The 26,525-nt window shown below is 47.5% G+C and overlaps 1 protein-coding gene across 1 annotated transcript; it reads right to left on the reverse strand.

Annotated features, from left to right (window-relative positions):
- Positions 1 to 930: 930 nt before the first annotated feature.
- On the reverse strand, positions 931 to 25,153 carry LOC139020104 (tubulin--tyrosine ligase). Its single transcript, XM_070429704.1, has 7 exons — positions 24,904 to 25,153; positions 22,270 to 22,348; positions 14,876 to 15,108; positions 12,501 to 12,636; positions 11,112 to 11,381; positions 6,777 to 6,920; positions 931 to 4,730 (listed from the first exon to the last, which is right to left on the reverse strand). Exons 1-7 carry the CDS (start codon positions 25,058 to 25,060, stop codon positions 4,616 to 4,618), a joined length of 1,134 nt encoding a protein of 377 aa, XP_070285805.1. The 5' UTR covers positions 25,061 to 25,153; the 3' UTR covers positions 931 to 4,615.
- Between the last annotated feature and the right edge of the window lie 1,372 nt (positions 25,154 to 26,525).

Raw genomic sequence — 26,525 nt, forward strand, 5'->3', positions numbered from 1 at the left:
TCTCATTTAGTTCTGTAAGTCCAATACCTGGGCTTCCTCAGGAACATTTCTATTGACTGCCTTTTACCTCTATGGGCCAGACTTTCTTTTTTCTTTGCATATCCCATAATTTGTGTTGAAAATTGGAAGATTTTAAGGATATAATGGGCCAACTTTGGAAACCAGATACTCCCCCACTCCAGAGTTTACTGTTGTAGCTCTTTACTTAATGACTCTCCTGAGCTAATTCTGTAAAACCTGTATTCTTTGTTATGCGTGGCCACCAAAGTCTCTGCTCAGTTACCTTAGTGGTCAATTGATCGCATAGAGAGTTCCTGAATGTCTGGAACAAGTAAGTCTCCTAGTCTTTGCCCAGGGACTCTGTGTGTGTGTGTGTGTGTGTGTGTGTGTGTGTGTGTGTGTGTGTGTGAGTGAGATGCCTTCATGCTCAGGAAGGAGGTTACAGCTCTGCCTTAGTCATCACTTCTTGCTTGTGAAGACCCTCCAAGTGAGAGAGAGGTGAAAGCTGAGGGAATTCAGGTCTCCCCTGGGTACACACACAGCCCTACACACGTGTGGCCTTCTATGTTCATTTTATGGACCTTGAGAGCTTGTTTGGAGGTTCTAGCAGGGGAGCGCAGCTACTCGTATACCCTTGACCGAAGACCGGTCCTCTCCTCAGGGCGGGGGAAGGTCGTCCTCTTTGACCGAGCGCGCAGCTTCGGGAGGGACGCACAGGGATCGGTGAGGGAGGAGGGGGACACCCGCCTAGCCAGCCAGATCAGCCGAATCAACCCTGGCGATCAATGGGGTGACAGATGTTGCAGCCAGATCGCCCTCACATCCCTATGTTCATTTAAAAAATTTTTATCTTTATTGTTGAAAGTATTACAATGTCCCCTCTTTCCCCCCACCAATGGCCCTCTCCACCCTATAATCCCTCCCCCTCCACATTGCCCAGGCCTTTACCACAATGTCTGTGTCTATTGTGGCCTTCTATACTCTTAGAACTGTGTTGAAGGTTTTCAAAACCTATGTGCACCTCAATTACAAGGGACAATCTTTTGGGTTATGTATTCGACGACATGCTGGGTTGAGCCAACGATGGTCACACCTGGTTTAATTTGTATGGCCTTTGAGCTAAGAATGCTTTATATATTTCCTAAGAGTTGGGGGAAAGGCAAAGAAGAAAATGCATCAGAGACCCTGCATGGCTTGCAGAGCCTGAATACTTACTATCTGGTACTTTACAGAAAGTCTGCCTGACAGAGTCATAGACTCAAACAACCGATGGTACCCGAAACAGTCAACTCCAACAAGGAGATGACAGAACCACAGGGAACAAGGACACTTGAAATGTTATTACTTCACTTTAATGCTCCAGGCATTTTAAACATTCATAACATCACCTTATTTCAGAAGTCATTTCCTCTTAGGTACAGAGTCCGTGTATCACTGAATTTTCTTCACGGCTCCCACATGCTGTGGGGCCACTCAGGGGCCTTGTCTTCTCCAGTAGAGCCCCCGCCCCCGCCCCCCCCCCCCCCCACATGCACCGCAGCCTGACAACCTCAACAGTTAAACACACTGTGTAGCTTCACTCCCCTGTGGGTGCTGCGGATCCCGTACCTTCCCAGCACTACTGCTCACTCCAAGCCCGTGAGAAACATCCAAGGCGCTGGGGAATATCGTGTCCGTGGCAAGTGTGCCCGCACCTGCTCCACTGTACCACACAGACACTGAGGCACTTGAATGTTCTGGGTAAAACTGAGCTCTAAACACCACAGGGTTTACTTGTGAGGAAAGGGGCTTTTCTCTCAATAATTAATGTCTATTCAGCAGATTTATAGATTCCTGTCTGTTTATATTCGCTGCCAAGACTTCACGGACTGTTTCAGTAGATGAAGGCATGTTTGACAAGAAGCAAAGAGAGAACGGCTTAGACAGCACTTGTCGCATGAACACACATGTCAATACCTGGTCATTCTGAAAGAGAGGCCTGTTCTTCCAAAAGGAACTTTTAAAAGCCCTGGGCCCTACGGGATTCCTCTCAGGTAATAAGAATGTGTTTTCCCTTCCTTCTCAAGCAGCGTGGTGCGCACTGCTGCCCGAGGTTCTGATTCCGTCGCCGGGGTGGGGAGAGGGGCACAGTGTGGTTCCAGCGCACAGCCAGCACTAGGAGTCTTGGTACGGAAGGCTCCTGAGTCTTCCTAATCTCACTTGTCCTCACTAAAGCCTGTGAGGTAGTCCTGGGTCTGGCAACAGTCTCTTCTGTGAGACAAGAAACTAAGGCACAGAGAGGTCACAGCTCATCCAACACTGAGCAGCCAATGGCAGGGCCAAGACTGGAGTCGACATTGCCAATGAGTAGCGCCCGCTCCCCAGCAACTGGTGACATGGACACGGACACGCACAGGAAGACTGACTGGGCAGCGAGGCAGGACCACCTGCGCCAGGACAGCGTGGAGGGGATGCGACGGTTCCGAGCCAACCACCCCCTGATCAGAAGTAAAGATAAGTAGACATGTATTTGAAAACACGTGAGGAATGAGGTATCATTTTCTTTTTAGAGCCTCACTTCCCTCATACATGTGCTACTGAATCAGGTTTCTTAGAAAATCCATCGAGAGCCACAGACTTCCTAACATCTGCATTCTTAGCTCCGTCACTGTAGCCGCTGGAAAGCTCTCAAATATTCCTGTAACTTAGGTCCAAAAGGTCATTACACATCCGTGTTCCCATGGGACAGCCCCACAAGCCTTCCACGCTTTCCCCATTACCAGCTCGCAGAAGCCAGTACCCCACACGTTCTAAGTGGGTGTGCACCTGGCCAGGCTCTAAGTCCCCAACCCCAACCCAGCAGCCACGCCGGGCCTCCAGGAGCGACCTCAACCACTGACAGTTTCATTGTGCTCTGCATGCAAACTTCACGATCTGTCCTCTGAGCGAGCAACCACGACATAATTCCAATTCCCCATGCAAGCCCACCCAGCGGGTCTTTCTCGTCTCCCCCAACATCACACCTTCACATCCTCTGCCCACATGTAAGCTCCCACATCTCATCATATTTTAGGAACAGTTGCTTTTTCTTCTCTTTTTAACAATGTCTTCCCAACCTAGCCGGTTTGGCGCAGTAGATAGAGCATCAGCCTGCGAACTGAAGGGACCCAGGTTTGATTCTGTTCAAGGGCACATGCCTGGGTTGTGGGCTCGATCCCCAGTGAGGGATGTGCAGGAAGCAGCCAATCAACGATTCTCTCTCATCATTGATGTTTTTCTCACTCCCTCTCCCTTCCTCTCTGAAATAAGAAATATTTTTACAAAGTCTTCCTGGCTGCAGAACTGCTTTTTTTGTGTGCAAGGAGGACGAGTACCGGAGTACACATACACACAAAGGAAGGACACACCACGTTCCGAGGAGCAGGGGCCTTGCCCATGGATCCGCTGGGATCCTGGTGCTCTAAGAAGGGCCCCTTCACTCGGCTCAGCAAACATACATGGCATCTTGTTCTTCCCACTGCTAGTGACGTGGCCTCCTGAAAAGCCTGCAGAATGCTCCCCGATCCAGTCAGGGAAAACCACACCACCCCTAACAGGACACAACTGTTGACCTACAAGACGCTGTGTGAAGCTCTAAAACCACATCTTTCTCATTTTGGGAGACGCTCCCATTCAGGCAGACAGACACTCACTGAGAGCCTCTCCCTGAGGCAGAGCCTCCTCGCTGGAACAACACCCCCTCCAGCTCCCACAGCAGGTGCTGGGAGAGAAGAAGGAGATGGTGGGAGCTCCCTGTGTCAGGGGCAGGGCCACTTGGGAGAGGGGAACTATACCTTCTCCTGACCCCCAGGAACTTTGCAAAAGTGCATGAATTCTGGTTCAAACAAAGATAACAGATCCATCATATTTCAAGGACACCCAACTATGAAGCAAAGCAAGGCATTGTCTTTTTTCTTTCATGCTTTTTGATGCTTGCAGGCTTGTAGCAAACTTGCTGCTCGGTTTCTAAAACATGCAGAGAGCAGACTGACAGCAGCATTTACTATATTGGTGCCCAGCCCACACCCACCCTGACCGGAGACTGACCCAGTGCCTTCAGGAACGGGATGAGGACAACGCCCTGCCCTGCGAGGCAGAGCACAGCACGGAACCGAGGGCCAAGGCGCATGCCGGTCCAGAGTCTCACAGGCAGAGTGTCAGGGGGGACGAGCAGGGACACAGGGCGACCTCCCAAACGCTCTAGCATCAGTCCCCGCAGGACAGAGGTTGCAGCTGGGCACCGAGCTAAGGCACGAGGGCTGCAGCAGAGGGAGCGCACGCACAGGTCCAGTGGCCCCGAGAGGAGAGGCGCTGCTTTCAAGGACGGCCTTAGCATAGCAATCTGCTGCTTTCAAGGACGACAACCTAATCCCTGTGTTTTCCCCTTAGAAGAACGTCTTGCTCTCCCCTCGGGGAAATTCGTTGCAGTTTTCAAGTCTGGGTAGCAGTGCAGAGAGCTCCACCCGGAGCCCCTTGGGGGCACCTTCGCTCTCGCACTCCCTCCTCCATCACAACCTTGCGAGCTGCCTCTTTCTCACTGTGGCTTCTCGTGGAGCCATGGGGCGTCTCTCCTGGAGCAGGACCCGCACGTCTCCGGTCACAGCCTGATGAACGCGGCCGGCTGGCTCTGCTGCTGCTCGGCGTCGGGGGGCGGGAAGACGCTGGATATGGCTATGTCCACGATGCCCTGGCACAGTTCTGCATAGAGCTTCCTGAAACGTGTTCAAAAGTATGTTACTGAGGAAGTTCGCCAACGTGCAAGCAAGAATCCAAAGTTTTTCTCACCAGGATCTGCCCTGGAAATTCCATCTCCTGACCACATTGATACAAGTGGCCTCCACTGTCCACACAAACACGGCGTGAGGTGCCGTGGGAAGACGACGCGTCTAGAAGGCCTCGCAGGTGCACGGACAGAGAATTCCACTCTGACGTGAGCCGCAGGGAAGACGGCAATTCCAGTAGAGTGGACGGGCCCTCCGCTGCCTGTGCGGGGGACGCGGAGGGCAGGCCTCCCCACGCAGAGCACCCACTCCTTGTGGTTGAGGGGACTTTAGGAAAGACTCCCCATGAGTGTCAGCTGAGCTGAGGCCAGAGGAATGAGTGAGGTCAGAGGATGGGGTAGAAAAGAGGATGGAAGAGGGCAAAGACAGGGACAAAGACAACGGAGGAGGGAGGGAGGGGAGAGAGAGAGTGAGCTGGGTGGGGAGGAGAGGGCGGCGCAATGAAAGGAGAAGCAGGGAGGAGAGAGAGCCAGGGGTTCGGGGAGGTGGATCAGTGCAGGTTGGTGCTGCAGACAAGGCACTGGCCTGGCCACATCGGCCCAGAGGCCATGTCCGGGCTCTGGACTTAATCCAGACAATGGAAGCACCAAAGCAGAAAAGCTGAGGAGGAAAACTTCAGAATAGCGATGAGGCCCTCCACCCCTGCCTATTCCCTATAGGACGTCCGCCTGCTTCATGGGGCAGCTCACGAGGCTGAGACTATCCCTCAGGACTGGCTCTAACGCGGGGTAAAACCAGAAATGTGTGGTCCCGAGAGAAACTCACTTCTGATTACGCTCCGGGCCACCCAGCCTAGGAAAACAGGGGTCTTGATTGTCCTGCTTCCCGATTTCCACCTGGAGAAACCCTCACCGTCCGGTTCCCCCCTCCCAAGGCAATGGTGTCCCTGCAGTCACCCTCCCCATCGCAGGACCTTCTCCCCGCACCCCATTCCTTCTCACTGCCCTGAGGTTCTATGTCGCAAACCACGCAGCCGCCCGCCTCTAAGGAACAGTGACAGGAGGAGCGTGAGTCCTGATGGTTGTTACTAAAATGGGGGCTTGGCCCATCCCCTGCCCCTGGCCTCTCAGGGTCCCCGGGTCCCTCGTGGCTTCCAGGCCGCCTTCCTGTAAGCCCCACCCCCAGTCCAGAAGTCCTCCCCTCTCAAAGTCATGCACCCAAACCACAGAACTTATTGTCTATTGCGGACGTGTAACAGTATGATTCCCACAGTAATCACTGGGGCGGCGTCTGCCCGTCTCTCCGGCAGCGGACCGCCCTGAGCACACTCACCGCTGCGGGACTTCCCGCTGACCCTTCGGGAGATCTGTTTCTCCAGGATGTGGACATGGAGGAGATGACCGTGGATCTCGAGAGGACAGAGCCTTTAGGATCGAGTCCCAACGACTCTCCCTCACATGTGCGGCGTCCCCTCCGCCATTCCTCAGGGCACGACATGATGCCACCTCAGCCGCTTCCCCCAAAGGAATGGGAGCTCCCCCCACCCCCGCAGGTTCCGCCCACCTGCGCTCCGCCCACAGCCTGGCAATGAGCAAGGCTCCGCTGGTGCCTGGTATGTGCCCTTCCCGAAAGCTCTCCCTCCTCCTGGGCACACGCCACGCCTCTCAGTCCCAGCTCCACTGCATCTCCGATGCTTCTCCGACCACTTGCTGCCCGAGGAGCCCGACCTTCTTGGTCGTCACCGTCTCCGCTCCAGGACCCTGCCCACTCATCTCCTACACGCGTCTCCTCCCGCAGTCTCCAGCCGCGTTTGAAACTCTCCCAGCAGCCACCACCCGCCTGAGCAGTCGAACCGCTCCACACACATGGGGAAACGGAGAGGAAACGCCTCCGCAAAGCCCCTGCCAGCAGGGTCCCCGGGGCCTCCTGTCCTGCCTCTTCCTCCCTGACAGCGGCCCAGGGCCACGGGGCGCACGGCCTTGCTGAGACGGGTCCTCCCAGCCTCCACCGGCCACAGCCCCGGGGCGTGAGGCTTACTGAGCACAAGCAGGGGCGCCGTTGACCTCGATGAGCCAGACCTTCAGCTCCTCGTCCACCATGAAGTCGAAGCCGAACAGCTGGAAGCTCTGGTAAGGCAGGTGCCGGGTGCTGATGGCCGGCTCCACGCTCAGGAGGCAGCTCCTGCGGGCAGAGGGAGAGCTGGCTGAGAGCGGGCCAGGGCGAAGGGACCGGAGATGGGCCAGAGGACTGCCCATGAAAGGTGCTGCCATAAATCGGCTTTGGCGCCCTCTCTCCTTTAAAGTTGTCGCCGACAGATTATTCAAGACAATGCTATTTACCCAGCAACTGTGAGAAGACCTGTAACCACGCATGTCTTTACAAATACAGGCTGCTTTCCCAGCTCCGAGCTGTCACCCGGGCCCCGGAAAGGTGGGTCCCTCCCACAGGACGGCTGCTGCCACATGTTGTTTACAATAAATAAAACACTTTCATGTACGTTTTCCATAGAAAAGAAGTGGACCAATGGTCAGCCAGTGAGGGGAAGAATTGGCACAAAGACTATTTGGCCTCATTCATTTCTTTTGCTTGTTCCAGTCCTGTTGCCAAATTGTTACTCATTAAAAGATTGAAGAGCTACATATATTGAAACTAAATGTTGAAACAGAATGATTATTAGCATCAACTACTGTTTCCCAAAATTGGAAAAACACAAAAATGGAATATATACTATAAAACATAAACGTTTGAAAAAATATATAAAAGTTGAAAGTGAATCTCAGAAACATAGTGAATAAGTAAGTGAGGTCAGAGGTCAGGCTGCTAGAATTATGGCCAGAATTTTGGTCAATGTTTTAACGTCTTGGAGCTAAGGTTTGATTTCTATAAAATAGGAGGTAAAATAATACGTACTCCTGGGGCTGAGATGGACCAACAAGGTAATTACATAAGGAGCTAACGAATAATAAGCCACTGTCTTCTAATACAGCCATCCCAGAATACATAGGCCTTTTCGGTTTTATGAAGATCTTCCCTGACTTTTCCCTAGCTGAAAGTTAGGGCAAATCCCTATCTATAATAATAAAAGTGTAATATGCTAATTAGACTGGACAGCCAGACGTCCTTCCGGACCACCTTCCGGACGAAGCCGGGGCTGCAAGGGCCAAGGCAGCCACTGTGGCTGCGAGGGCCGAGCCCTTTGCAGAATTTCGTGCATTGGGCCTCCAGTCTTAGTAATAAAACATGTTATGATAACTCTAAGATGACCACAGAAACTGTCCTTATACGCCACTGTACAGTTAGAAGGGAAACTATGCAGGCTTCTCTGGGACAAAAGCCATAATTGATAAGACAATGACCATGAATATTCCAAGATTCAAGAAGCATTATGAATGTGTACAAAGAAATTTGTACAAAGGAAACTATATATTAAACACATCTCAAAGTAAAATTTATAAAATAAACAAAAATTAATCTTAAAAACAGAGAAAAATATCATTAAAAGCAATACTAAGGTTTCAACTGACATCTCAGCAGAAAAAATAGAAGCCAGAAGATAATGGTGCCACCTTCAGAGTGCTAAAAAAATGTTAACTGCTGACCTAGAAATCTTCTTCCAGAGCAAATGTCCTTTAAAAATGAAGACAAAATAAGTATACTAATAAAAATGAGTCTAAAATACATGGAGCATTAATGACCATCCATTTACCCACATCCGTACTTTCAGGCCTCCTCTTTGGGTTCCTCCTGCTTTTTCTCCAGAGAAAATCACTATTTTGAATTTTTTGCTTCTCTCTTTATTTTTACCACCTATGTATGTACCTTCCTCTAAATAATGTATTTACTAAACTTTGCTTGTTTTTCAGTTTATATGAATAGAATCAATCCGTATGTGTCTTGTATACAGCTTTTAATTTTTTTGTGATTGACATTATGTTTGTGTAATCCCAGTGAAAATGTCCTTCAGGAATAAGAGAAATAAAGACTTTTTCAGATGATGGAAAATTAAGAGGACTTATCACCAGCAGAATGGCTCTAAAAGAAATGACAAAGTCTGAAGGAAAAAGATACCAGAGAGAAATCTGGAACCTCGGGACTAAAGGAAGAGAGAAAATAAAGGCAAATATATGGGTAAATAAAAATGTTTTTCCTTACTTTATATTTAAATGTGTTTCTTATAGACAGCATCCAGTTTGGCCTTATAGTTTTTAAAAACCAAACTTGACTATCTACATAACAAAATGTATATAATGGTTGATACCAAAAATTATAACATTATGTGGTAGAGATTTCATTTTATGTGGATGTAATACACATGGCAACTGTAACACAGAGAGGGAGAGTCAAGTGAAGTATAATGTTATGTCTGGATTTCATGTGAAGTGGTGAATTATTAATTCTAAGAAGATTGAAATATGAGATACATATATTTTTTAATCCCTAGAATCACCACGAAAATATAGACAGACAGAGCCAAATATTCAACAAGAAAATTAAACTAGAACTTTGAAAATATTCAAATAATTCTAAAGAGATCAGGAAATGGAGACATGAAAGCAAATAAAAACAAAGAAAGAGGGAACGAATCGACCAAATAATAAAATGGTAGACGTAAATCCAACCAAGCCAATCATTACATTAAATTTAAACGGTGTAGCCCTAACCGGTTTGGCTCAGTGGTTAGAGCATCGGCCTGCGGACTGAAAGTTCCCAGGTTCGATTCCAGCCAAGGACATGTACCTTGGTTGCGGGCACATCCCCAGTAGGGGGTGTGCAGGAGGCAGCTGGTCGATGTTTCTCTCTCATCGATGTTTCTAACTCTCTATCCCTTTCCCTTCCGCTCTGTAAAAAATCAATAAAATATTTTTAAAAAAATTTAAACGGTGTAAACACACCAATTAAAAGACAGAGATTATTATATTGGATTCAAAACAAAACAAAACACACAAAAAACCCAACTCTACGTTGTCTACCAGAGTCCAGTTGAATAGAAGTAAAAGAATGGAAAGAAAATACCACTAATCAAAAGAAAGCTGGAGTGACTGTATTAATAAAAAAACCAACTTTAAAATAAGGAATATTACAGAAATAATGACAGATACTACACAATAACAAAGTAGTCAATTTCCCAAAAGAGAGAACAATTCTCAATGTATATGCACCTCATAATGGATCTTCAACTCATAACTATATAAAACAAAAACTGGTAAAACTGAAAAGAGACATAGAAAAATCCAAACACTTGGAGACTTTGATTTTTTTTCTCTCTCAATAATAAATAGCAGAACAGGAAAACAGCAAGGATATAAAAGACGTGAACAGCACTAGCAACAACCTTCACCGATGTCGCATTTATAGAACACAGCTTAAGTAGAGCGAGTAAATGTTATTCTTAGTGCACACGGAACATTCACAAAGATGGACCATATTCTAGGACACGAAACTAACACATTTTAAAGACACAAAACCATACAAAACTATATTCTCCGAAGACAATGGGATTATAGTAGAAATCAGTAACAGAAAGATATCTGGAAAAATCCCCTAATATTTGGAAATTAAGCCAAAGTTTCTAATAACACATGAGTCAAATATGAAGTCACAAGAGAAACTAGAAATTATTTTAATAAAATGAAAAAAAAAACCAATATAGCAAAGTCTGGAGGTATGGCTAATGAGTACTTTGAGGGAAACTGATAGCATTAAAAGCTTATATTTTAATTTTTAATAAAGCATATCTTTATTGATTTCAGAGAGGAAAGGAGAGAGACAGAAAGATCAATGATGAGAGAGAATCATTGATTGGCTGCCTCCTGCATGCCCACTACTGGGGATTAAGCACGCCACCTGGGCATGTGCTCTTGACCAGAATCAAACCTGGGACCCTTCTGTCCGCAGGCCAACGCTCTATCCACTGAGCCAAAGCAGCTAGGGCAAATGCTTATATTTTTAAAAAATGAAGTATCTCAAATCAATGATCTAACCTTTCACAAAGAAACTAGAAAAAAAAAATTAAACACCTCCCAAAAGCAGAAGGAAATAATAAACAGCATTAAGTCAAAGAAAACAAAACAAAAAACAATAGAGATACTCAGTCAAGCAAAAAACTGACTTTTTGAGAAGACTAATAAAACTCATAAGCCTTTAGCCAATCCAATCAATCCAAGAAATAGAGAAGATATAAACTACCAATATAAGGAATGAAAGCAGTGACATCATTAGAGATCCCACAAATATCAAAAGAATAATAAAGAAATATTACCAAAAAAGTTTTGTCTTTAAATTAGACAACTTAAATGGAATAATTCCTTGAAAGGCACAAACTCCCGAAGCTTCTCCAAGACACATATAGCTAAAAAGATACAATTAGGTTACCTTATGATATGTTTGATTTGTACTAAGATAGCATTCTCCAGGGTAATGTTCAAAGCACTGGTCAGGTACTGATTGAACTCCTCAAAGAACATTTCATTCCCTTCTTCATACTTCCCGTAGTTCTTTGAATATTCCTTTTGAATGCAGTGATTGGTCAAGTGGCAGGTTTTGTCTTGAAAATTATCAACATGATACGGTTCTGACGCAGTCCGCAGCACGCCCTCTCGATAGAGGTAGATATTGTACTGGTGATCCACCAAAACCCAGCTTCTGCAAGTCAACAAAAACAGTTACTCACGACCTCCAAAGTTCCTTCACATCAGGTATCTCTACCATCCCCTGGATTTCTTGGCGGGAAGTAGGGGAAGAAGGTAGGTTGTAAATTATGCAAGGCAGGCCACAACAAATACCTGAGACAGTCTTGACAAGGGGACTCAGATCCATTTAAGAGCCAGCGTTTTGAAGAGATTTGATGGGCTTGCTTCAAAGGTTAATCTATGAAACCTCCATCTGCCATGTTTGGTCATTTTAAATAATTTTAAGAGGAAGACTGTTCATCCTAAAGCTGACCTGACATAAAGGCAGCTGAGACCCAGTCCTTTCTGAAGAGCCAACAGCCAGGCCACAAGCAGGCTGGGCTGAGGGTCATGCAGCTGTAGAAAGCCCCTCACCTCTTCTTGCCAGGCTCTTTGCTCAGAAAATAAAGTCCACAAACCTGAGATGTGTTCATGAAATCCTCAAAAAGTAGGACATAAATAAGGTCAGGACATATTACTTGTCTGGGTCACATGATCTGTTGTGTCTGAATTACATGTTCCGTGTACCTCTCTCCCATTGTAAGGCCCATTTATGTATGTATGTATGCATGCATGTATGTATGTATTATTTTTTAATCCTCACCTGGGGACATGTTTATTGATTTTAGAGAGAGGAAGGGAGAGAGAGAAAAAGAGAAACATCAATGTGAGAGGGAAACATCAATTGGTTGCCTCTTGTATGTACCCCAACCAGGGACAGAACCTGCATCCTAGGCATGTGCCCTGATCGGGAATTGAACCCTCAACCTTTCAGTGTAAGGGAGGACGCTCCAACCAACTGAGCCACACCAGGTGCAAGGCCCATATGTTTATGCCCTTCCCTTTGGATCCACAAGTCATTTTCATTAAAAAAAAAAAAAAAAAAAAAAGTAAATGAACAAACAAAAACCCCCCCATAATCTTAGTAACATATTTTAGAAAGAAAAATATTGAAGAAAAAATAGAGAATTAGATACAGAAGCTCAGTTCCATTCAGCTGCGCTCAGTGTTGGTAACGTATTAAACACAGTCAAACACTTCCTCACATTGTACCTCACCCTCCTCCCCACACACCACTGCATGGACGCATTACCTAATGTCGAACTTGCGGTGCCCCGGCTCCAGCAGCAGAGGGCGCTCGAGGTATTTCTGGATCACGTGCACCTGGCCCTGGTTGTCTATGAAATCCAGAAGTTCGGCAGCGTCCGAGGAGATGAGGATGCCTTCACCTGACCAGTAAAATTAAAACGAAAATTAGTGCAGTCCGTCCCAAGAGGTACCGCTCCCTGCAAAGCCTGGGAGGAAACACTGACAGTCGGCCTACTCACTCTTCTTTCTCCACCCTTCCCTGGTCCAATCTCTCACACCCTCCCCTGGGCCCACCAAAGCTCCAGGGTCATTCAACTTTTCCTCCGTATAGGGTTGTAAACACTGTCTTGGCCAGCTGCGACCATGAAGTTTCATTTTTAAAGACACTGTAACTGTAAAGGTCTGGGCGCCCTAAATAAGTGCGGCTCTCCTGTGGATCACGGCCTGCTGTGATGAAGACGCTGTACTGCCTGTGACCACGTCTAACACCCTATCTTATGGAAACACCAGGAAGCTTAGGGCATAGATACAAAAGTACAAGTGGATCCCCTGCAGTTTGGTAACAGAAAAAAACTGGCTACATTCAAAGTGTCCACCAACATTACATAAATGATACAATATCCTTTTTAACAGCTTCACTGATATAATTTACCTGCCATAAAACCCACCCTTTTACAGAGTACAATTCAATGGTTTTTAGTATATTCCAGTAATTATCATTACAACCTTATTTTAGAACATTTTCATCACCTCCTGAGAACTCTACATCCATCAGCAGTTCTCCATTCCTTCCTCGCCCCAGCCCCTGACAAACACTAACCTACTATAGATTTGCCTGTTCTAGCTGCTTCATATACATGGAATCATCCAGTATGTAGCCTTTTTGTGTCTGGCTTTTTTAAATTGAGCATCATGTTTTATTTTTTAAATGTATTTTTATTGATTGCAGAGAGGAAGGGAGAGGGAAAGAGAGACAGAAACATCAACGATGAGAGAGAATCATTGATCGGCTGCCTCCTTGCATGCCCCCCCGCCCCTACATTGGGGATTGAGCCCACAACCCAGGCAGAGCATCATGTTTTTAAGGTTCATCCATGTTGTAGCATGTGGCAGTGCTTCATTCCTCTCGATGACAGAATAACATTCCATTGTATGGATATATCACATTTTCCTCATTCATTCACCAATCAATGGACATCTGAATTGTTTCTACTGTTGTTTGGCTGTTACGAATAATGCTGCTAGGAAAATCTGCATAGAAGTTTTGTGTGGACATATATTTTCAGTTCTCTGGGGAATATACCTAGGAGTGGAATAATATAGTAATTTTATGTTTAACTTTTTAGAAACTACCAAACTGCTCTCCAAAATTGCACCATTTTACATTCCCCCAATATATGAGAGTTCCAATTTTTTCACATTCTTACCAACACTTGCTGTCATCTGTCTTCATAATTATAGCCATTTTAGTGGGTGTGAAATGGTATCTCACTGTGGTTTGATTTGCATTTTCCTAATGCTTAATAATGTCGAGCATGTTTTCATGTACTGATAGATTGTCTTATCTGTATGTCTTCTTTGGAGAAATTTCTATTTAGACTCTTTGCTCACTTCTTAATTGGGTTATTTGTCTTTTTATTATTGAGTTATATGAGTTCTTTATACATTCTGTATGCAGACGCCTCATAAGAGACATGATTTGCAAGTATCTTTGTCCATTCTAAACAGTTTCATTATTGCATGGACCCCTCAATTTTCTCTTCTAGAACCACAACTGCTTCCCTCCCCATAGCACCCTCCAGACAACCACTAATCTGGTCTCCATTTCTATAGCTTTGCCATTCCAGAAATGTTATATAAATAGAATTATACACTACGCGACCTTTGGGAATTGGTGTTGCTTTTTTCACACAGCATAATTTCCTGCAGATCCAACCAAGTTGCTGATTTCAGCAATAGATCATTCCCTTCTATTGCCGAGTAGTATCCTGTGGGGTCGATTCACCAGAGTTTGCTTAATCCTTCATCTGTTGAAGGAATCTGAGTTGCTTCCAGTTGGGGCTGTTATGAATAAAGCTTCTGTGAACCATCACATACAGGGTTTACGTGGCCATGTTTTCTTTTCTCTGGGACAAATGCCCAAGAGTGTGCAAGTGGGTCCAGAGCTCACAGGAAAGGACCTAGCTGCGGAGCACCTGTATGGAGATGGACATGCAGAAGCCTCCAGCATGTAGATTAACATTTAAGGCTATGTAACTAACTGTGCTATGTACCTTCAGGGTTCAGATGAGAAGAGTCACTCATCCAAATACATCGTGAACGTCTAGCGTACGACTGCACAGAGCACTGGGAACCTAAGGGACGGCAATGCCAACTCACCTTTGGCACCAGAGGATGACTTTGCAATCCAAACATTGCCCTCTCCGTCTTCCTTCTTTTTGTTATAAGAAGCCAGGAAGAATTCCCTTTCGTCCGTCCTCGAGCTAGGGATCGGCGGGTGGATTCCATTCTGTGCGGGAGCAGCCGGGGTCTTGAGGTTAGTGGGGTAGATCACATAGGACTCGGGGAACCATGTGCAGGACTCGGCCAGCTCTGGGCTCGTCTTGATGAGCCTGGCAGGTGACAGAGGGTCAGTCATTGGTCACTCTCTTCAGAAAAGCCAGTGCTGCCTCCAGAGCTCGTCAAGGAGGAAGCGTGTAACCAGGGCCTGGGAGCTGGTCTCCTTGTCCCAGACTTTGCTCTTCCCTCCCTGGACCGATCTGTAATGCACTACAGATCGCACACAGCTATCCATGCAACCTTAAAGGCGTGTGTCAGCTGGGTCAAAAGGGACCCGATGTCCAGAACCTCGGCTCTTTTTAAAATGTATCTCCAGCCCTAGCTCATTTGGCTCAATGAATAGAGCATTGGCCTGCGGACTGAAGGGTCCTGGATTCCATTCCGGTCAAGGGCACATGCTGGGGTTGTGGGCTCGATCCCCAGTGTGGGGCGTGCAGGAGACAACTAATCAATGATTCTCTCTCATCATTGATGTTTCTATCTCTCTCCCCTCTCCTTCCCTCTCTGAAATATATATATATATATATATATATCTCCAATATAGTAAAACTCTAATATGCAAATAGACCAAACGGCAGACCAACCAGTGGAATGACCAGTGCTATGACATGAACTGACCACCAGGGGGCAGACGCTGAATGCAGGAGCTGCCCCTTGGTGGTCAGTGCGCTCCCATAGGGGAGCGCCACTCAGCCAGAAGCTGGGCTCATGGCTGGTGAGCGCAGCAGCTGTGGCGGGAGCCTCTCCTGCCTCTGCTACAGGTAGGCAGTAAGGAGCGAGGGGTCCCGGAATGTGAGAGCCCTGGACTAAAAGAGGGATATCTGACTGCTGGCTTAGGCCCGATTTCCCCTGGGATCGGGCCTAAGTCGGCAGGCGGACATCCCCCAAGGGGTCCCAGAATGCAAGAGGGCACAGACCCGGCTGAGGGACCCCCCCCCCCCTCCAGTGCACAAATTTCATGCACTGGGCCGAGAGAGAGAGAGAGAGAGAGAGAGAGAGTGTGTGTGTGTGTGTGTGTGTGTGTATATTGCATCTCCAAGGAAACTTAACTTGAAATAATCCTGAGCCAACACTTTCCTGGCTTCAAGACAGACTAAAGGAGGAATCTTTCTAATGGGACACTGGACGCCAGTGGTTATAACTAAATGTACCTCCTGCCCCCAAATAACATGACACAACAGAAGATAAAGTCAGGCTCTGGGAGAGGCACTTAATAAAAAGCAGGGCTTGCAAAGGACTTCCCACCACATTTACTCTCTAGCTCAGGGGTCCTCAAACTTTTTAAACAGGGGGCCAGTTCACTGTCCCTCAGACCGTTGGAGGGCTGGACTATACATTAAAAAAAAAATTATGAACAAATTCCTATGCACACTGGACATATCTTATTTTGAAGTAAAAAAACAAAACAGGAACAAATACAATATTTGTATTTGCATGTGGCCCGCGGGCCGTAGTTTGAGGACCCCTGCTCTAGCTGGTCCCTTGAGGGGGAGGCACCAGCATCCCAGTTCAGACACTGGGCCACACAAAAGTGAGTATACTTCCCAGCATCACTCAGGTCGTAAGACACAGGCACGATGCAAGTCCCTAACTCCCAAGTCCTAACTCTGCCTGGCCCTCCCTCCCCAGGGTCAGAGCCAGCCAAGAGCCAATCACGGGCCTTTGCTAAGCTGGGCTCATCTTCTGCAGAACTGCGACTATTAAGCGTCTCTTAAATTCACCCGCAAAACCCAGTCTGTGCGCAAATGGCAGAAATAATGAAAGAATTTAAAACTGAGATTTAAAATAGTTATTTTAAAGTTGAAGACAACAGGATTTGAGTTACTTGAACTTAAAGGAACAAATGCATTTCTAACTCACTGAACGTTCAACTCTCTCTGCACTGTCCAATAGGGTGGCCACTAGCCACATGTGCCTTCTGAACCCTAGACATGTGGCCAGTGTGACACATTTCAAGTGCTCAGAGGAACTGGATTTTACATTTAGCTTAGTTCTTAACTTAAAGCCTCAAGCCTTGTAAAACATTTGTCCATTAAGCACAACTTCACTGTTTTGGCAGGAGGACATTTCCCTTTAGCCACTGCAGGACCTGACGTGCTGTATGGCGGCGCGCACTGCCAGGCGCGCTGCTGCATCACCATAAACACCCCACTGTTCCACTCAGGGACAATGGGCTGCCTCAGTCCATGTGGGCTCTTTCCAGGCGATAATGAGACATTGTGACGTGTTTGTTATGCAGACAGCATGAGTTACAGTGACAGCTGGATAAATCATAATTGGCAACTAAAGTAAAATTTGTCTAGTTAAAAAAATAAATACGGACAATTTTAAAATTTAAAATAAAGGTAAACTACAGATGCAATAGAACTGAACAGAGACACAGAAGCTACAACTACAACCAGAACAGTAAGGGCAGTGCGGGCGAGGGGGGCGGGGGGGGCGGGGAAGAAAGCAGTAGCAGAAGGTATGACACAAATTTTACAACGAATGACGAACAATTGCAATTTGTTGTGGCAGAGTGTACATGAGACATTTTTAGCAAATACATAATGAAGTTGATCTTCTCAACAGTCAAAAAGAATCAATGAAATTAGTGGCTGAAATTCAAATTAAATATTCAACAAAACAATGGAAACAAATGTTTAATAGGATCTGTGCTTGTAGCGTCAGTTAGCTATAAAATGACTTGGATTCTACACAAAAAAGAAAAGCACTTTAGATAAAAATGTGGTAATAGAAATTATTTTGAGGAAATAAGACTAAAAAACATATTTTACAGAAAGTGAACAATTTTTAGTCAAGCCAGTTAAGTAACTGCCTACAGAGTATAAAACATTTTTAACAATAAAGATTGATTCAAAACTTGGAAATTAAAAAAAATTTTTTTAAGTAAGTGGTGTGACATAAAAGACTGCCTAATTAACACTTTGGGTCTGTATCCTCAAAGGATTTACAAATATATGAAAAAACATTGTCAAATTGAAGCCTAAAAATATCAAGCCCGTGGTGTGGCTCATTTTTCATCATTTACATCTGTCAAAGGCGAGTTCCATCTACAAGCAAAAAATCCATGTCTGTCGCGACAGACAGTGCTCCAGCTGGGTTGAGTTAAAATTTGGGTTTTCTGGGATTTTAAGACTGACATTTCCCATATTACTGCATTCTACTGTCTGATACATGTTGGAAACATCTGCACTCAGTTTTCCGAAGCCCACTCCCTGGAAGGTATCATGGATACAATTTTTACACTGTTTCAGTATGTATTTGCCAACGCTACCATGACTCACCAGTAGAGACCTGTCGCACGAAACAGAAGGCAGTGTTTAATGATGCTGTGTTCTTTGCCAAGGATAGTCAGAGGAAAGAGTTTTGTAAAGATTTAGTGTACAGTTAAAACACTAAATAAAAGGAATTTCTTGAAATAAAAGGAATGCTTGCTAAATCACTTTTTAAAAAATATATTTTTATTGATTTAAGAGAGGAAGGGGGGGGAGAGAGAGAGAAACATCAATAGTGAGAGAGAATCATTGATTGGTTGCCTCCTGCACGCCCCCTACTGGGGATCAAGCCTGCAACCTAGGCATGTGCCCTTGACTGGAATCAAACCCAGGACCCTTCAGTCTGCAGGCCGATGCTCTATCCACTGAGCCAAACCAACTAGAGCTAAATCATTATTTTCAATATTTTATTTTATTAATTTTATTTTATTAATATTATTTTACCCAATAACCAAAAGATTAAAAATTGCAGTGTGATTATCACACTGCTACAAACAAGCTAATTTTAAAGTTCAGAAGAAGGGAAAAGAAAACTTTATTTATGTCCCAGCCAAATAGGTATGAGAATTTATGTTGGGACTTTAGAATACAAGTCAAAAATAATGGTTTTACATATTTTTATAACATGACTTCATATGCAGAAGATTTTTAATTGTAACAGCAAAGTAGCTGCAAAACTAAGGGAAAATTTGAAAAACATTTAGTTGAAGTTAATACATTTAGAGTTCTTTTCAATTTATTCAATACTCTTTTGAATTTGATACTGAGTTAACACAAGAGTTGGTGAATTTATTTAACTTGGACATAATTTTGAAAATGTTACACCTTTGCTCTAAGCCCAAGTTAGTTCTTCTAATAAAATGACCCTGTTTTGTCATTGTGCATGCATATTGAAGAAAAATGTTTACTTGGTATCGGATTCAGTTATTGAAAAGTTTTTACATAGGTGGGAGAAAATTGGGTATATAAATCTCTTTTTAAGCATAAATTTTTATGAAATCTAAATACAGAACAAGAGGTTTGCAATAAAAATTTAGTGCCTGAATTAAGATGTGCTGGGAATGTAAAATACATACCAGATTTTGAAAACTCGGTATAAAAACAAAATCTGAAATTCATCACTCGTTTTTTTTTATATTAATTACATGTCAGAATGAAATTTTGGATTATTTGATTAAATAAAATATATGATTAAGATAACCTGCACCTGTTTCTTTGTACTAGTTTTAATGTGGCTACTGGGAAATTTAAAGTCACACGTGGCTAGCGTTCTATTGGGGTTGGACAGCGCTGGCCCACCGGATCACTTTCATTGCCCGTAGACCAGTTTCTGCAGGAAGTTCTTTGCATTTGTCCCATTTCCTCATAAACCCATTTGGAAAGAAATCATGCCTGGAGGCTTATTTACATCTCCAGGGGAGAAATGCTCACAAGAGGGAAAGAGAGTCCGCAATCTGAGCCAGAAGAAAAGCCCTTTAGGGCTCTGAGTCTATGGCCTGGGGCCCCGATGAATTTCTGACACTCCCTGTGATGCAGGAAGGTGCCTGCAGTCCAGGGCCCAGGGTAGGATCCTAGTAGAAACCCTCTGGGGGCTGCCCCGCCGCACTGCCCCTGGTCCTCTGGGTACAGGCTGGCATCATCCTGGCTCAGCTGCAACGGCCCTGCACAATCCAGCTGTCCTCTCTGAGCTGCCATCCAAGATGCCCCCTTTTTTTTTTTTTTAATTTTAACTCTCTGAGCCCTTTCAAGCCATCAAAATCATGGGAAGGAGACAAAATGATAAAGGGAACCATCACCTCCGGCAATGACTACAGTCCCGAGAGAATAAAGGACACTTGTGAAGATGAGAGCAACCCGTCTGCATAAGTCAAGATGTCACAGACTGCGTCGCATGCCACCAGGGGCAAAGAGCAGGTGTGATCACCATCAGCCCCATTTTACAGATGGGGCGCTGGGCGTCAGCCTGGCGCTGTCCAAGGTCCCAGAGAACAGACACCTACTCACACCTGGTCATGTGGTCCTGTACTTCTCACTCCACCTCAGGATAGTTGCTGAATATGCAAATACCCAGAATAGTTTCCTACAGCATCCTCTGTTCTCACTCATAAAAGCAAAATTCTACCTTTACCTTTATAGGAAAAAATTATAGTAGAAAAAATACTAAGTAAACATTTTATATTAATTTCTAAAGGAATAATCTGGACAATCATGTCTCACTTCTAGTTCTAGTTAAAGAATCTTTTGCATCTAATATGCAATAAATGTGTAATCAGAAGACTTCAGCTCTAGCCAGTTTGGCGCAGTGGATAGAGTGTCGGCCTGTGGGCTGAGGGTTTTGGGTTTGATTCCGATCAAGGGCTCATGCCTGGGTTGCAGGCTGGATTCCCAGTAGAGGGCATGCAGGAGGCAGCCAATCAATGATTCTCTCTCATCATTGATGTTTCTCTCTCTCTCTCCCTCTCCCTCTCTCTTCCTCTCTGAAATCAATAAAAAAAAATATATATTTTTTTTAAAAACAAGACTTCAGAAAGCGTGTCTCCCTTAGGAGTAGCCAACAAATCAGGAAGACTCCTCACTGAGAGAAGTGGATACTAAGTCACTGGGGCCAGTGAGTCTGAACAAAAAGGGGGCATATTCCTATGAAGACTGCACCTTTATTTTTTTTAAATATATTTTTATTTATTTCAGAGAGGAAGGGAGAGGGAGAGAGAGATAGAAACATCAATGATGAGAGAGAATCATTGGCTGCCTCCTGCATGCCCCCCACTGGGAACTGAGCCTGCAACCCAGGCATATGCCCTTGACCGGAATCGAACCCACGACCCTTCAGTCCACAGGCCGTCGCTCAATCCCCTGAGCCAAGCTGGCTAGGGCAAGACTGTACCTTTAAATGTCTAGAGTCCAGAAAGAAATGTGAGTGGGGAAAGGGCAGGTGCAGTGTCATTCACCTGAGTGACTTGTTTGGCTGCGCACACATGTTCAGCAGCCGTCATGGAAAGGACAATGGAGACCTGCCACAGCAGCCCTGATTTTAGGGGCCATCCCCACCTTCCCTACTGAAATGGTAACCATCGCAGTGATGACAACAACAGCAATAACAATAAGACGACCTTTCATTCATACAGAGTGAACTCTGAGGCAGGCATTATTCAAAGCTTTTACATACATTAACTCAATCCAGACAACAACCCCAGGCAGTTCCTATTATTGTCCCTAATTTACAGAGAAGGAAACTGAGGCACAGAGTCAAATGCTCCCTATAAACCCCTGTGCCCCACACTTCACACACATCACCTTTATCCATCCTCACAACCGCCTAGGAGGGACCTAGTGGGACTTAGAGGGATGAGGACATTTGCCTCAACTAATCAGAGGGAAAGCTGGGATCACAAGATCAGCAGATAATATCGCTTCCTCTACCTTAAGATACTGTTCTTATGACACCTGCCAAACCCAACTTCGCCGAGAGGGGCGGTGCAGCAGATGCAGTTACGCCCTCCAAGTGTCCTTCCTAAGGGGACCCTGGCTCCCGTGAGAGCAGCTGCCAAGGTCGTGTGCGTGCCCCTTCTCCAAGGACCAGCTGTGCCCAGAAATGCCCCACTTCTCCCCACAGCCAATGGCTGACCGATGCTGGAGTACAAAATACATCCCAATCCCTCACTTACACCATAAACCGACCCCGGGCTCTGCTTTTGGGAGCCTCACCTCAGAGACAAACAGACAGACAGATAGACAGGCTCTGTCAAGTGCTAGATGGCAGAATTCTGGGTTGCAATCCAAGTAGCTTAGAGGCAGCTCCAGAACGGGTATGTGTTGGCTTTTTAAATAAAAGTATTTTGCCCTTTAAAAATAACCCCACATTTCTTCCTTAAGTGCTTTGTGATGAAAGCGAACACCATTTATGTAAAAAAAATCAAGGTTTTAAGGAACACTTACTTCACTAAAGAAGCTTTACGACACAGTTTGTCCGCTCCCCGGTAGTAGTTCACCAACTGCACCAGCCCAGGCTCGTGACCTGTGAAGGAAAGGGAGGCTCAGAGGAGGCCAGGCCTGGGAGGCACCCGGCTCAGGAGAGGGAACAGCTGTGTCACACCCAACCTGTTCTCCCTTCCAGGACTGGGTGTCGGACAGGAACGATTCTGCTGCCCGGCACCGGCACTGCCCCTGCCTCAGCATCCCACTGGCCCACTCAGCCTCCCCGTGGGGGAGATTAAATATCAACATCCCAGAGCTGCCCGAGACCACTGCCGCCTGTTCGTCCTTCTATTTCCCTCTCCCGATCCCCTCCCTGGCTTAACACACTGACTGGTAAGTTATCTCTGTACAGAAGGACGGCAGCGGAGTCACACTCCTGACCTCCCAGCCTTCTCCCCATAGCCATCAGGGGCGGCAGCAGAATGGACGCTCCTGCCTCCAGAGCACCTGCTTCTTCGGGCTCCTAAGAAAACCACCAGAAGGCGGGGGCGGGGGCGGGGGCGGGGGGACAGTGGGAAGGCCACATCCACAACTCTAAAGCCTGAGGACTCTCCTCTGTACATCACCCCGCAGGGAAACACATTTTCAATAGATCTTATGGCAAGTCCCCTCCTCCATCAATTAGAGCAGAAAGGATACAAATAAAAACAAAAGCCTTGGTTTAGTTTAAAATCCGAACCAAATGCACTGAATTTCCAGCAACAAAAACAAAAGTAAAACCGAAGAAAGGGAGTCTGAGCTGACGCTGCCAGAAGTATGAATAATTGATCTGAGAACTGTAGACAACTGAATACAGTTTCTGGCACGGCCTGGCTGTCACCAGCTCCCTGATCACACCTGGGCTGCCTCCCCTCTCACCCCATGGCCCAGGCATCTTGAGCCTTTACCTGATTTTTCCTTAGGGTTTGTGTGGTGCACTTTAAGCAAAAGGAAAATATGCCTACAGTGAAGGCATAAAGCATTTTGGTTGTGGGATGCTGCTTCCTTTTCCACCAACGCCAGACGTTTCCTGCTCACCAGCCGACCTGGTGGGCCTGCTGGGTGGTTTCTGCTCCTTCTCCCTAGACCTGAGCACCACGGCAGGGCCATCTGCCTGCTTCAGCCCGGGCAGAGCCAGGTGTGTTTTTAACGCTAGGATCCCAGCTAAGCTTTGACAGCAGGCACTGTGGACAGGAAGGAAGTGGGGCAGGCAGGGAAGTGGACGGCGCAAGGAGGAAATGAGCATTCCCGACTGTAAGCAGTTTCTTCTCCTTCGAGGGGAGGTTTACCCTGTGCAGGGGCTTCTCGGGGAGACAGTTCATCTCCAGGCAAATTCCCCATATTCCAAGATTTCTGGGGGTTAGAACCAACCCTTCCCTACATCAAAAACTTGTATAGTCATTAAAAAGTGGGAGTGGGGGTGAGGGTGGGGGAAATAAACAAAAAAGTGGCTCATGGTCCATTCCAAAGAAAGAAACTTCAGTAAAGGCTGTGCTGCCACACCCTTCATCCCCGGAACCACAGACTGCACAGGGTCCCATGCCTCAGGCAGCCAGCTGGTCCCTGAAGGCCTGATTCAGTCTCTGTCCCTGCAACCTCCCCATCCTGACCACACCTATTTCTAGAAACTGTTTCCTCTCTTGGACACAAAATATGCTCTGACTGGTTCCCTCCAAAGCAGAGATGGTTTGTCTTCATTTTCCAGTCTCTGCGTGGGTCTCTGGCCTATGATCCGCCCCACCCCCCACCCCCCAGGGGATTTTGGCAGGGAGCATGGCTGCCAGGGCAGCGGCTGCAATTCCTGGTGACTGCGCATGGAGGAGAGGCCATGAGGCTACACGCAGGTCAGTGGGATGGGAGCTGAAGTCCCTGCACAACTTCTGGATGACGTCATCTAAAGAGGAGGGGGGTGGTCCACGCCCCGCCCCCCCCCCCCCCCCCCCCCCCGCAGCCGGCAAAGTGCACCTGATGGTGCCAAGCCAGCTTCCACCATGTGCATGAAGCAGGGCAGAGGGAGAACCCAGCCATGTAAAGCCGGCGTGCAGCGCCCGCTGTGACCCACACTTGTGAGCACGCGTTCTTTGGTGAAGCTAAAGGACGGGCTGAAATCACACGTCTCGCCCCTCCCTGGCTCCCTTCCGAAGCTCCTGCTTTGGGAGTTCAGGTCTTTCCCCAGCCCCCTGGCGGGTCATCTGAGCCCCGGGGAGCGGAATCCTTGGGGTGGTCACCGCGCACAGTGCCCCTCCCGCGCCCACAGGCCGGAGCAATTCCCAGCAGATGTCACCCGGCTCCGAGGAGCTCCCGCCCCGCGCTCAGCCCGTGGACCTGCCCGGTGGGGCATCAGACGTGGGGATGAGAAGAGGGGGCGCGCGGCCCGGGATAGGGGGGCGTCTGGAGGGAGATGGGTGGGGGTCCCACCTGACGAGGGATATGCGGGACGGGCCATTGTCAGGAGGCCGCGCGGGGACTCTTAGGAAGGATGGTGCAGACCCGTAGGGTCCGCGTCTCCTCTGCCGGGTGAGCGACGGGGGAGATCTGTGGCCTCAACACAAAAGCGCCGGCTCCAGCGGGCCGGCCGGGGCGGGGCGGGGGCGCCGGGGGCGCGGGGACGCTCACCCAGTCTCCCGAAGGGCAGCCGGTTCCGCTCGCCCAGCATCAGATTGAACCTGGGGTTGTCCCGCCGCAGCCTCTTCCAGTGGCCGGAGGCGACCAGCAGCCGGGAGACCTCGGCGTAGACGCTGCTGTTCTCGTCGCGAACCACGAAGGTGAACATGGCGAGGCCGCCGGCGCAGGGCGCGGGGACCAGCGGCTCCGCGTGGAACCCGCCGCACCGAGCCCAGGCCCCGGTCCCCGAGTCCACGCCCGGCACCAGGGTCCCCGCCCCGCGCGCAGGCCCGGGCGCCGCAGCCTCGCCCGCCCCGCCCCTCCCGGGCGCCGAGACTCACAGCCCCGGCCACGCCCCGGCCCCGCGCGTCTCCGCTTCCCCGGGCCGGGCGCACAGGCCCCAGCTCCCCCGTTCCCGCCCAGCGAATAGGCCCCGGCCCGGCGCACAGGCCCCCACACTCCGCCGCGCTCCGCCCCGGTGGGTCCCCAGCACCAGAGTCCCCGCCCCGCGACCGGTCCCGCCCCTTGCGTATCTGGGGTCCCCGCCCCGCGCGGTCCCGCCCTCGCCCCGGGATCCGGCTGGGAGGCTGGAGGGGCAGGGTGTTGAGTGCCCGCGCGGGGCCTGCAAGGGGCGTGGGGAGGTGCGCTGGAGAGGAACCGGGACAGGGTCGCGTCCTCCGCAGCCCAGGGTCACAGCTGGGGGCGGTGCTTGCAGAAGAGGGATTCTCCACTATTTTATTTTATTTTTTAAATTTGTTTTTATTGGCAGTATTACAGATGTTCCCCATCTCCCCTCTTTTGCCCTCCCTCCTCCACCCCAGGTCTTCACAGTACTATTGGCTGTGTCCATGGGTTATGCATGTAAAGGGTGTCCCAAAACCATGTATACACCTTTGAATAGTTATAAAGGCAGTGTTTATTAAAATGCATTTCATTTTCAAAATTGAGCTATCAGTTTTTAAAGTGTGTGTGATCTGGGGCGGACACCCTGTATGCATCTAGATGCTTTGGTTACTCTCTTCCCGTCCTCCCTCCGCCCACCCCCCACCCCCCTAAAATCTGTCGGTCTGTTCCATGCATCCAAGTCTTTGGACCTATTTTTGTTCCTCAATTTATTTTGTTCATTACATTCCACATATAGTGAGATCATGTGATATTTGTCTTTCTCTGGCTGGCTTATTTCACTTAGCATAATACTCTCCAGGTCCCTCCATGTTGTCTCAAAGGGTAAGAGATCCTTCTTTTTACAACTGCGTAGTATTTCATTGTGTAGATGTACCACAGCTTTCTTATCCAATCATCTGCTGATGGGCACTTGGACTGTTTCTAGATCTAGACCTTAGCTATTGTAAATAACACTGCTATGAACATAGGAGTGCATTCTTTCGAATTGGTGTTTCGGATTCTTAGGATATATTCCCAGAAGTGAGATCTCTGGGTTAAAGACAGTTCCATTTTTTATTTTTTGAGGAAACTCCATACTGTTCTCCACAGTGGCTGCACCAGTCTGCATTCCCACCAGCAGTGCACGAGGGTTCCTTTTTCCCCACCTTGCCAGCACTTGTTGTTTGTTGATTTATTGATGATAGCCATTTTGGCAGGTGTGAAGTGATACCTCATTATTGTTTTAATTT

The sequence above is a fragment of the Myotis yumanensis genome, unplaced genomic scaffold (genome assembly GCF_028538775.1).
Source record: "Myotis yumanensis isolate MYYU_CA2020_CCGP unplaced genomic scaffold, mMyoYum1.0.hap1 SCAF_11, whole genome shotgun sequence".
Lineage (NCBI taxonomy): Eukaryota > Metazoa > Chordata > Mammalia > Chiroptera > Vespertilionidae > Myotis > Myotis yumanensis.

Bases quoted from the DNA above. Each gene is read 5' to 3' on its own strand.
- LOC139020104 (XM_070429704.1), bottom strand. From the start codon at position 25,060: ATGTTCACCTTCGTGGTTCGCGACGAGAACAGCAGCGTCTACGCCGAG. The intron at 15,109-22,269 runs GTAAGTGTTCCT...GTCACCTGCCAG, and splicing joins CGTAAAGCTTCTTTAGTGAA to GCTCATCAAGACGAGCCCAG. The intron at 4,731-6,776 runs GTAAGCCTCACG...AACACGTTTCAG, and splicing joins GGCGCCCCTGCTTGTGCTCA to GAAGCTCTATGCAGAACTGT.